The following is a 13,259-nucleotide window of genomic DNA, read 5'->3' as shown; positions in this document are numbered from 1 at the left end:
GCCCGCATGAGGTGACCCCTTGGTTCACCCTCTCTCTTCTCCTTCAACTTTGGGCATTCCCTCTTCCAGTGTCCTTTCTCTTTGCAATTAGCACAAACGTCTGCTCCCACTCTTCCTCCTTTCCCTTTCTGTATCCCAGTCTTTCCAGGGTTACCTCCAGTTATAGCAGCTGCCAGCGCTGCCATCTTTCGCTGAGCCTTTTTATCTTCCTTGCACTCCTGCACTTGCTCACGATTCCCATATACCTTATATGCAATTTCCACCAGCTCTGAAATCGGTTTCTCGGGACCTCCCTCAGTTTTCTGTAGCTTCCTACGAATATCAGTAGTGGATTGACCAATAAACATAAGATTTACCATGCATTGATTATCAGGGGCTCCTGGATCTAGGTCTGAAAACTTGCGGAACGCCTCGTACAGCTTCCCGAGGAAGGCTGAGGGATCCTCTTCTTTTCCCTGTCTCACTTCATACAATTTAGACAGATTAGTAACCCGGGGCACTGCCTTCCCCATTGCTTCCACTATAATCCCCAGATACTGTGCACTCAGCTCTCTTCCTGCTGCAGTATGATTATCTCATCCCGGTTCCTCAACAGGGCAGGTATCACGCAAGGTACGACCAGAGGTTCCTTCCACTTCTACCCTGGCTGCTGCAATGTGCTCTGCCATCCCCAATACTAATCTCCTCTCCTCAGGGGTCAGGAGGGTTTGGAGCATCATCTGGACATCAGCCCAAGTGGGTCGATGGGTTTGCCCAATGGATTGAAATAAGTCCCTCATCTTTTCAGGGTCTTCATGAAAAGAGGGGCTCTGATACTTCCAATTGAATAGATCTGAAGTACTAAATGGAGTGTAGACAAAAGTTGCATCGCCCCCCTCTCCGATAACCTCTCACATCGGGCAATTCAGTACCGGCTGTGATTTTACAATATTGTGCAAATTATAGCCCTTATTCCCTGATTCAGATGGGGCACTTGGCTGAGGCACTCGCTCTGAATCATTAGGTATAATTTGATACACTGGTGGAGGTTTCCCTGAGGGAGGGAGTGGTGGTGCAGAGGGACTGGATCCTGAGGAGTTGTCTGATTCATCCTCGCTACCTGTCAGGGTGACTAGAGAATGAGCCCAATACTTGGCTAATTCAGGATTCCCCCCGCCCATTAGACTCGGGGAGTACAGGCGGCCCTCCTCGGGTCTTTCCTTTAACAACCATCACATGAGACTTTACTAAGCATTTCTTAATCCAAGGTGGCTGATCTTGGACCACTCCCAACCAACAGTCTATGTAAGGGAATTGATCCCAGTGTCCATCCTGCATAATTACCCCATAGACGGCAGTCACTTCTTTCACTACAAAGGATCCTTTCGGGGTCCAGTGGACCCCGAATGTTGGCCACTCAAGTTGACAAAACTTAATTAAATCATCCTTTTTCATCTTTACCCCATAATCTGCCTGCTTTGTAAATTTGCTAAAGTTCCGTAAAACACAACCCAGAGGAGTACTTGAGTTTTCTACACGGGAGCTACCCACACCCATTTTAATGCCCACAAGACTGTGTCCAACGCACACCAAATTCCAGAAAGCATGCACTAAAAGATCCAAGCCAAAGACTGCCCGCAAAATTGCGTCCAACACACACCAAACTCCGGGCCAAAAGAATCCCTGGAACAAAACCAGATCGAACAAGTCTCTTTGTCCCTGGATCCAGAAACCAATTTGGGCAAGTGGATTCGTATACTCACTCAGGTATCCTAGAGATCTCGATCAGAATGCCGGAATGTGTGTCTGGCGTCCTCAGAAACCAAGAATTTTACACAGGTAACCTTTAAGCTCCCAGGTACCCCGACTCACATCTCAAACCCCCTGGGCAAGCCCAAAAAGGCGGCTCGGTGCGCACTCCCCATGGCGGCAGGGACGATCTTGTCACTGGGTCCTGGGGTGGTCCAGGAGGTTCCTGGCTGGCTCGCCAAATTGTTGCACAAACGGCGGTTCATTCCCTGGAGGCGTGCAGAGATCACAGACACACAGACATCAGTCGGCACTTAAGGGTCTATTTGCTTGCAAGCAAGGCCAGAGAAGGGAGCTCAGCTCAGATCAGTCTCCAGCCCTTGATTGTGTCTGCAAGCGGCATTTATCTTCTCAAATCTCCTGGGCACATGCGCAGACACAGAAGTTCTTGCAGCTTACTTCCGTTTCATACAAACATACATGTAACTACATCATCACATATATCGTATGTATAGTATAATTAGTCATTTGAGTAGGGAGGGCGGAGAGGTAAATATGCAACAGCTAATTAAGCATGCTCAATACCACAAGAGTTCATCAACAGTTCATTCCCCAAGGCTATGTAGATAAATTCCAGTTTCTGTAATCAGCATGAGAAAGACTAAGGAGGGAGAGGGAGAAACCTTGGGCAGCATTCTTTTCTTAACAAGAGCAAGATGCAAGCTGTGCAATTCTAACATGTCTATTACTACTAGTGTCATTATGTATTTCATATCCTTAACAATAAATAACTTTTATAGTCAAACTGGTAGTAACTGGGTATATTTTTCCTTCTCTACTTTTCCTTCCCCTCTTGCTCTGCAGCAACACTTCTTTTACCTAAGCTAAAGTTCCCTGTGAAGTCCAAAAATACTGTGGGGTCTGCTCATCAAGAGGCTAAAGATTGGGATGTGCTGAGTTTGAGACACATCGGCTTGTACAGGCTGATTGACCCAGTTTGGCTCAGACGTGCCCTAATGAACTGAATGCTGGCCCATGAGCATGTCATCTGGACACCCAGCCAGATTCAGAGGTATTCTGTTTAACTGTGGGCTTGTGTCTGACTGTAGTTATTGTTGCTATGATGAACTGATTCTTGGCATATGAGGGTGTCAGCCTATCCATGCTGAGCAACTGGCCAGGTCAGGCATGTCACGTTAATCTGTGTGTGTTTGTGTGTATGACTGATTTGGGGACTGGAGGAACCCAGCCCCATTGAAACTGAGTCCTGCAAGATAGTTCCATTGGGGGTGAGGGCTTGCAGAAGGGAGATATACAGCTCCGTATAGAAACACAAGTAACACAAGCAGCACATTGATAGAATTACCAAGACCCTAGAAACATGTCCCTAATAATTAAGCACATCCTAAAGTGACGGGCAAATCTGGTAACAAGGGGTCTGGTTTAAGCCTGGCTTTGTTGCTCCTAGTCAACTTTCTATTTTGAGCTCAGAGCCCAGAATGAGGGTCTGTCACCTCAAAGTTAAAACACATTCCTAAAGGTCTCTAATTTTGTTTATCTGGAATAAGCACTGTCCACTCTTCAGGAGAAAAAATTAAGAATCAGGAGTCATGGTGGGTTTTTGCCTCTAGAACAGGGGTTGGCAACATACAGCTTGTGGGCCAGTAGCTTGCAGAGCCCCTGGATCTGGCCCGTGGAACTGGAGGGCTTTGGCTCTCCCCCTACCTGTGCTGGGTCTGGATAGAGAGGAGCTATCCTAGGACCTACATTGCTGTCACTTCTCCCTGCCCAGCATACACTCTGGCTGCAGCACAGGTACAGCCTCCAGCTAGTTGGGAACTCAACAGGGGCTGGGCAGCTTCCAGCTGCACCTGCACTGCAGCTGAAGGTGGAAAGAAGTGAAAGAGGCACAGGTACAGCTCCCAGCTGCCTAGTTCTGGCCCTGACTCAGTTCCTCACTGTCTGGAAGCTAAATAAATCCCAAGCTGGGAAGCAGGGGAGCAGGAAGCCAGAAGTGGCAGGAGCACCTTAGTGTGGACAGAGGCAAACTCCCCTGCTGCTGATGCACTGCAGAAGTCACCTGGGCCTTGCTGGACTGGGGCTGGGTTGTGTCAGCCCAAAACTTTAAAACTGGCAGTCAGCACTCTTGGTTTCTCGGTGGAACTATGACAAGGCATGGCCCATGCTTAGAAGAGAGCACAATGAGTAACAGGATTCTTACATATCACTGTCTCAATTGCATGTCAGTAGTTTTGGCTGCCTATATATCTATTTATTACTTCCAGAACATGATGGTGTTCTCTTTTTTTCCTCACAGGAAGTTGTAAAGGAAAAGTAATTTATGTATATGAACAAGTCTATATAAGAAAATTTGCAGTAATGTTGAATGTACCTTTACCCAGACCACTCTTTTCTTATCTGAGCATTCCCATATGTATTATGAAAGCACATATCTTTAGCAGAGATGTTCAGAATATTTTCAGAAAAATGTGCTGTTTCATTGAAGCCAAATGTTTTGACAAGGCCTTTGATAGAACGCTTCCAAGCACCAGGGTTCTCTGGTCACTGTGATCAGAGATGAAGGTGAGCAAAAGATTGGGGGACAGAGAGAAAAATAAAGACAGATTAATTAGACAAACTGACCTTGTTGATTCAAAAATGGAAACTGCAACATCTTTTCTTTCCACCAGATCACCCTACAGATTTTTTGTTTAGTCCAATGTGCATAAAAAACAAATACTGAAAAGCTAGATTTTATCATAGAATCATAGAAAATTAGGGTTAGAAGAGACCTCAGGAGGTCACCTAGTCCAACCTGCTGCTCAAAGCAGGATCATCCACAACTAGATCACCCCAGCCAAGGCTTTGTCTAGTTGGTTCTTAAAAACCTCCAAGGATGGAGAAGCCACAGCCTCTCTGGGTTGCCTGTTCCAGTGTTTTACTTACCCTCCTAGTGAGAAAATTCTTCCTAATATCTAACCTAAACTTTCCTTCTGAAACTTGAACCTATTGCTCCTTGTTCTGTCATCTGTCACCACTGAAAATAGTTTAGCTCCATACTCTTTTGAACCCCCCTTCAGGTAGCCGAAGGCTGCTATTAAATGCCCTCTCAGTCTTATCTTCTTCAAGCTAAATAAGCCCAGTTCCCTTAGCTTTTCCTCAGAAGTCATGTCCCCCAGTCCCTTCACCATTTTTTCTTGCCCCCTGTTGGACTCCAGGTATAGCCTTGCCAGTACTAAATAGAAGGGAATGATTACCTCTCTTGACTTGATGGCAATGCTACTACCACTGCAGCCCATTATGCCATTAGCCTTCTTGGCTGCAAGAGCACACTGTTGGCTCATATTTAGATTATAGTCCACTGTAACCCTCAGGTCCTTTTCTGCAGAGCTGCTACCCAACCAGTCAGCCCCCAGCCTATACCTTTGCATGTGATTGTTCCATCCTAAGTGCAGGACTTTGCACTTGTCCTTGTTGAGCCTCATGAGATTCCTTTTCGGCCCAAGCTTCCAATTTATTTAGGTCACTCTGAATCCTAGCCTTGCCCTCCAGCATTTCTACTACTCCTCCCAGCTTGGTGTCATTGGCAAACTTGCTGAGGGTGCACTCTACGCCATCTTCCAGGTCATTGATGAAGATATTGAACAAAACCAGCAATCCACTTGATACTGACTGCCAACTGGACATCAAGCCATGGACTACTGTCCTCTGAGCCCGATGTTCCTGTAAGGTTTCTATCCACTTTACAGTCCATTTATCCAGCCCATACTACCTTAATATATTTTTTAATATTCCTGAATATTGTTGTGAGGTTAAATTGCAATCTTCCTTGCAGCTTTAACCCTTTGTATCACACCGCATCTTTCCCATACTTTATAATCAAATATTCTACCTGTTGTATCCACATTTTCAGTGATTACTGCCTTTATTAAATCAAATCTTTGGGCTGTCCAGCACTCTCATGGTTAACTAGAAAACACAACTACTTCCAAAGAGAATCAGCTCTAGAAATATTCCCTCTATATAATTTATGGTCCATCTCCCACTGGCATTAGGATAAACTGCCAGTCAACCTGAGTTTCACTGGTCATTAATGATATGGGTGCTACATTGGGTATTTGATTATTAGGCACTGGCAATTCAGTTCCAGTGGGGATCATTATAAAGTTCACTGAGCTCTCCATTCTCCAATTCTCTATTTTATATGTTTCAAGGGTTTCCTTTTAATGTGAATTATTCTGATTTCAAGTAGATGAAAATATAATAAAGGATGATCCCCAGTTTTTTTAACAATTTTGAAAGAAAATGCTTGAAAGATTTTGATGAAAATATATCTAATATAATGTATTGATTTGGGGATAACATCATTTTCTGACCAATTAAAACTTTACATTTTGTTAGGAGATGGGAGCTATTTTTCTCCAATTTGCCACAAACTTTCACAGAGAGAGCAAAACACATTATTTTATTTCAGGGGCAGCATACTTAGCTCTTTCTGATTTCTCCTATTACAAAAGTCATTTGTGGCAATAAGCTTCCATTATGGAAAACACAAAATTTAAACATTAAATAAATCATAATTTGTACTTCCTTCTTGATAACAGCATGCTCACTCATAGGCTCTTAATGACATTTCTCATCATAGAATTTCTCAGCATGTAGATCACCTGGTTCAAATTTGGCATGTGGAGTATAACAGTAAAGGAATATAGTGTAGAGACATGACTACATGTGTTGTTAAATTCTGGTGTAGCCATGCTTAAATAAAGATAAAGCATTTATAATTTATGTACAACTGTCATCTGAGATCCACAAGTGAAAAAAAAAAAACTTTCATACTTTCCCTACAGAATGTGCAACCTCTAACTTCACGAAGATAATGATATAGTATATAAGGAAATGATGACGATACATACAGAGAGCTTGGATTTGTATTAGTCTGTTTAGCCATATAAGATGCATATCAACAAAGCCATGCCTGCTTTCAAGATGACTCTTGAAAACTGAAGTGTATAGTACAGTTCTACCAGGCTGTCACCAACTCTAGGAAGAAAAAAAACTGTCTTATGTGCCTTGGTTTTCATGCAGCACATCAGAGTTGAACTAGAAAGAGCTATGCCTGCATAATGAAGAGCTGGCAAACAGGCCTTTCTGCTGCAGCTCTTTTTAGTTTGATTCTTGACATGCCTCCAGAAAACTGAGCTGTACTCAGCAGTTTTGCACCAGCGGCAGGTTCTCATGGTGCCCTAGCATGGTGGAGAATGCCAACTGAGGGCCACTGCCTAAAGCTCTAAATGAGCTAGCCTGCAGATAAGGAAAGATATTCACACTGCATTAGTGAGCATGTAAGTGTATTGTGGCCACACATATTCATTCACTTCATGGTAAAGTCAGAGTGCAACTTTTTTTCTCAGAGCAGAGTGCACCTCGGTACTACTAAAAATGGAAAAAAGTAGCTACATGAGATTGTGGCACAAATTCCTACATATGCATAATATTGGTGCTAATGATACTACATGCAGATGAAGAAAGAAGAAACGGTGTCCTGTGGAAACCCCTTAGATGCATATGTTTTTGTTTCTGGCCTTGTTTTCCTTGTTAGTGTTCAGCAATAGTATGAGAAGAACACTATATTATATGTCTCCAAGTGATGGTTAGATCATTTCAACAGCTATACCCCATGGGAATGTTCAGTGAGCAGAAGTAGCCAGGATCCCCTAACGGGAATTACTTTGCAGAGAGATTTGAGCAGTTCGCACAATATTTAGCAAGGCTGACTACATGTATCTTGAGAATATGTATGGGCTAATTTGTAGGAGGTTGTGGTCCCATTGATGTGTGTATTTTTGAGGGCTAGGGATCAAGTAATAAGATGCTCAAACATAATGATAGTTAAAGTGGCATGATAACCAGAAGAGCAGAGCAGGGCAGAGCAAACTTAACTGATTTATTACAAATATTTCAAATTTAGTAATTCTTCCATGCGAACACTGCCTAAGAGAAAAGCACCTAGCTTTTTAAAAATATTTTAAACATTGTTTTACCCTTGGTCTGGAAATTCCTTACTACACTTCATAGAAAAGAGTGCGCTGAACATTTTTGAAGATTCTTCTTGAATTGTCATTGTATGCCATCTATAATGTGAGTATTTTAAAACCAGAAAATGAAAGCCAGGCCCCAAATGGGGAAAAAATGCAGAAAGAAAAAATCAGCACTCTGAAATCCTTGCTATATTGCAGGTTTCGATGAAAGCTTATTTTCTCTTTTCATATTTTTTTATTATATTGACTCCTGACTTCATATGTCTTGACTTCAAATATGATTTATTACTTATTTTGCCTTCAAATATTACTGATTTTGCATTTTCTTAGTGTGAGAGAGGTTGTCAGGTAATTAACTACTTTGCCAATTAATTAAGAAGAATCTTTGAAAAAATAAAAACTTTTTTGTTGTTGTTGTGTAGAAATTTTTCATGAAAATGTACATGCTAGCATTTTATAAAATGTGTTTCTTTTTTTCTGTAATGTGGACAAGCTCAATGAGTTTTATAGAAGATTTGACATAACAAGGATGTCTTTACATTGAATTTCTGGCTACATGCTGCTACAGTTCAGTAGCTGGCTACAGTAGAGATTTTCAAAGGAGAATGAGCTTAGGTCCCATTCCTAAAATGACCATTGTAGATGATCAAATGTCTGTAATGTGAATATGTTAGCATAACAACATGGTTTCATTGCAGAATGTGTAGATATACCCATATTTTTTTTCATTTAGCTACCAAGAGGAACAATAGTGCAGAAGTGACATCATAGGCATTGGCACAGGTCATCAATCAAACCAGGGCCTTGGCAAGTTGTATATGGGTTAATAGTTCCCTGAAAATCCCAGCATCAGCCACAACATTTATGAATCTGTACAAGTCTACCTTTTGCTTTCTCTGTGATGCAAAACCCACAGAAAAAGTAAGCCTTAAAAGGCAGGCAATGTGGTAACATGCATGGGGGTGCATTAAGTGCTTAACTCCCTTTGGGTCCATTAAAAATTCCACCCTTCATAAGATGGTTTTAGAAGATGGTATACTACCCTTTACAATCTACTTTCTTCACAAGTCTGACTGCAGAGAAGTCATGGACATATCAGTGTAATTCAGGTTTTCTTTAGGTTAGGTCATCATTTTACAATTTTTATTAATTATTTGTATTCTGGTAATGTGTCAAGGGCATCTTATGTGGCTCAACATGCAGCAGTCACATAGTATGCTTGGAAGAGCTATAACAACATCCATTTGGATGCAAAATATGTGTACCTTTCATAAATTCATATCTCTTAAAATACTGCCCAGTCTTGATTTAAAGACTTCAGGTAGAGAATTCATTGCAACTGCCAGGTAAGTAGTTCCAATGGCTTATTACCCTCACTATCACAACACTTACCTTATTCCTAAACATCTGTCTAGCTTCCTTTTCAGCTAGGTACACACAGAGATGGTTAACCAATCATCACTTCATTTTCTTGTCCTTCAGCTAAATTAAGCTTCTTGAAAGGCACTGATTGAATAGATGTTTTTCATTTAGACCTGAGAAATCTCTATTATACCAGACACGCATGTTTATGATTGAGTTTTTAGGAACTCCCAAGAGAATTTGCCACTGGAATACCTTCTAATTTCATGGCAGTTAATCTTACCCATATCCTTTTCCCAAATCCATAGACTTAAAGGCCAGGACCCATTGCAGGGTTGTACCCACTCCAATTCCTCCTCCACACATTACATAATCAGGAACCCAGGGCATGATCCTGCTGGAGCTGGCCTTCCTAGCCCTGTTCCTGAACTGGGAGGTCATCCAGCTGCATCTGACATGTCACCCATGGACCTGGAGGCCAAGGGCCCAATCCTGACTGAACATTCCTTTTCCAAATCTTAGATCGACTGTTGGGCTATTAGATTATTTAGTAGCTCTGTATATCACAGCCCTTAAAAATTATGCATTACCCCCAGCTTTGAACTCTGTAACTTATGTTTGTTGAAAGCAGTTTTTCCAGAATGGCTTCTAGTCTTGATCTGAAGATATCAAGAGACGGAAAACTCATTACTTCCCTGAGGTGCTTGGTTTGGTCTGGTTTGGTTTGGTTTGGTTTGGTGGTTTTTTGGTAGTTAATCACTTGCCCTGTTAAAAGTAGCTTTTCTAATTGGAATAAGTTTAGTTTATCAGCCTTTCTCTGTGAGAGTGAAGAACCTTTCATAACAAATCTTTTCTCCCCATGAGGTTATCCACCTTCTTTATGATAAACTAAAAGGTTGAAACCTTTCAGTTTCTCACTGTCAAACATTTTCTTTAGCCCTCAATTCATTCCTCAGGGGTGGGATTTCTCTGCCACCTCCCCTGCTTTTCAACATTCTATTTCAAATGTTTGAAAAGTTGAAGGAACTTGACACACTTGCAGTTTTAAACTATATTTTTTGTTCCCATGGATACAGGTTAGCAGGTGATATAAAAGCATTTATTGGAAGGGAGACAAGTAACCAAACCACTGTGACTGAATTCATCCTTCTTGGATTTGAAAATATGCGCTCAGTTGAAATCCTGGTCATTAGTGTCTTTTTGCTCATGTATACCGTGACTGTGGTGGGTAACCTTACAATAATCATCCTCATCCTGACTGACCATCATCTCCAGTCTCCAATGTACATCTTCCTGGGCAATCTGTCCTTCCTGGAACTCTTGATCACTTCAGCTGTTGTGCCCAAGTTGCTGGTGAATACCATCTCAGGATCAAAGACCATCTCTTTTGTGGGATGCCTCACACAATCCTTCTTCTACTTCTTCTTAGGGTCCACTGAATTCTTCACCCTGGCAACCATGTCCTTTGACCGCTACCTGGCCATCTGCCATCCTCTGAGATATGCAGTCATCATGAGTGCCCAATGCTGCTTCCAGCTCCTGGTGGGATCCTGGGCTGGAGGATTCTTGATTATTTTGGTTCCCAGCATTGTCACTGCTGGTCTGCCTTTCTGTGGTCCCAATGTCATCAACCACTTTTTCTGTGACAGCGCCCCCTTACTCAGGCTGTCCTGTGCTGACACACATCTGGCTGAACTGGTAGATTTCATCACCTCTTCTATACTTCTTTTGGGGTCCTTATTGTTGACAGTGGTTTCTTATATTTATATCATCAGCTCTGTCCTAAAGATACCATCAATCCAAGGTAAGCAGAAAGCCTTCTCCACTTGTGTCTCCCACATTACTGTAGTTACACTCTACTATGGGAGCTCTATCTTCATATATGTCCAACCCAACAAGGAGAACATAGTGGACTTCAACAAAGTGGGGACAGTGCTCAACACAATGGTGACTCCCATGCTAAACCCTTTCATTTACAGTTTGAGAAACCAAAAAGTTAAGGAGTCCTTGAAAAATGTATTCCACAAGCACAAGGTCTTCATAAAGATCTGAAAAGCACAGTTAGTGATTTTTAAAAAATTTTTGATATACTTTCTCAGTAAAAGACTAATGAAAATTAACCTTTTTTTCTTTTTCATAGAAAAAAGAAATCCCTGATTTAAAAAAAGGGGGAGGAGGTAGAAAAATAAGGAAAAAATGGTGGAAAAAAGTTTAACATTAGATAACATTTTTTATTTATTCTGGTTAGTGGACAAAAAATCACTCTTAAAATGTGTATGCTGCAATTTTGTTTGAATAATGCAACTTCTGGTTTTCAAAAATAAAAGTTTTGACATAGGCTAAACATATGAAATTAAGCATGATATTGTTCAATTATAATGTTCATTAAAAATATTGTTGATTTTGTACAATAAAGAAAACAAAATTATCCATGGAAAGTTATAATGAGCAGATGCTTAGGAACCAAGTGTGACCTGGCAGTTTATTTTTATATTAGGAGAATTCCAAGTGTAGTGGAAATGTGAGCACAATGCAATTAATATGGACCACAGTAAATCCATATTTGTTTGTATTTGCATACAAATTTAGTGTGGTCTGTTGAGATGGAAAAAAAATTATTTAGAAAGAGGGCAGAAGTAGGGACTTTTTTCGAAGTAGAATTGTGATGAAGAATTAAAAACCTACAAAAATCTTACTGTAATAATTTCCATAATAATCTAATCATTAAGTAACTTTAAAAAAATTAAACATTGCCATTTTTAAATAAAAGAATCAAGACTAAAAAATTGAACTATACATTGTTCTGCAGGGTTTTTTTCATTTTAATGGGTCAGCTGAAAAAGTTAGTAGACTTAAAAATAATGTTTTTTTTTTCAAAATATTTCTGATTCTGACAGCAAAAGAGGAAAGAACAGTATTGAAAACACCTTTTCTGATAAGTAATTTTTTAAATTAAAAATGAAAGTATGTTAAAGACACTGAAAATGTTGATAACTATAAAAACAATTGGTTCAAAATATATTTGAATGTTTTAAATTTCCATTTTTTTAAATATTTTCATCTAGTTTTTTAAATGCACTGATTGATACAATTAGAGATCTCATCAATGCATGTGTAATCTGAAGCACTATAATGTGTGAAATGTAATAAGTAACAATAGCTCTTTTTCAAACTCTTCTTGGCTACATTTTATATTAAGAGTTAATAGAAGAATAGGTGTTGTTTTACTAATTGGCTAAGCAATACCTCTACAGAATTAGGGCTGTGTCTTGTTAACTTTACATGCCTAAATGTCATGAACATATTAACATATGTGTAGGTTTTGTCATTACATACAGTTTGAGATTCTAATTCTCTCAGTGGTGAAATACAGTTGCCTTGTGCATCAAACAGTAGAGGATGTTATACCTTTTTTTGATTTTGTGCATCTCTGTGGCCACATCTACATGTGCGCTTAACTGTGGAGTAGACTAATTAGCTGCAGAGTAAAGCCTCACTGTTTACATGTGCAATCTGATTAAGCCACAGTAAATTAATTAAATGTCAGGGACAATACTATCTTACAGCAAAAGTAATTAACTGAGATTAAATGCATGTGTAATACTGACCATGGGTGTAAATTGTGCCTGGTCAGCCCAGCCAGCAAGGGGTCAGATTTCTGCCTGCTGCCTAGCCAACGACTCCATAATTTCAGCACCCTCATATCCCAGACAACTCCTCCGCTACCCAGTGCTGCCACCCAGAGCCCAAGGTTCACCCCCTTCACCCTGCTCCCCCAGCACTCCTTGCCAGCCCCAGGCCTATTTTAAAATGTTCTACCCCAACTCAGTTTGCAGTTCTCCTGAGCACACTTGTAGATTTTGTGCCCAGGAGTAATTTACTCTGGTTCAAAATGCTCTGGAGTTTATTTCTTTAAATTAATTGTACATGAAGATGCACCTAGAGTGTGTGTATGATTAAGGCACTTGCTGAGGGAGGAGGTGGTCTAAGTTATAGCTCTTTCTTCCCACACCAGGGAATTGGAACCTGAATCTCCAGCTTCCCAGCAAAGTGTTCAAGTCATAGGTTTGGTATGATCCAGACCCAAAGCAACCACTGGAAATTTCCAGCTCATATTTTTCATCTGGT

At 40.7% G+C, this 13,259-nt stretch overlaps 1 protein-coding gene across 1 annotated transcript; it reads left to right on the top strand.

Annotated features, from left to right (window-relative positions):
• Positions 1–10,295: 10,295 nt before the first annotated feature.
• On the top strand, positions 10,296–11,183 carry LOC149853011 (olfactory receptor 6M1-like). The gene has a single exon (XM_090028440.1). The coding sequence runs from the start codon at positions 10,296–10,298 to the stop codon at positions 11,181–11,183; it is 888 nt and encodes a 295-aa protein (XP_089884566.1).
• Positions 11,184–13,259: the final 2,076 nt, after the last annotated feature.

The sequence above is a fragment of the Crocodylus siamensis genome, chromosome 15 (assembly GCF_052110815.1).
Source record: "Crocodylus siamensis isolate JL-2025a chromosome 15, ASM5211081v1, whole genome shotgun sequence".
NCBI lineage: Eukaryota > Metazoa > Chordata > Crocodylia > Crocodylidae > Crocodylus > Crocodylus siamensis.
Note: the sequence above shows the minus strand (reverse complement) of the source record. Positions and strands in the feature narration are given on the sequence as shown.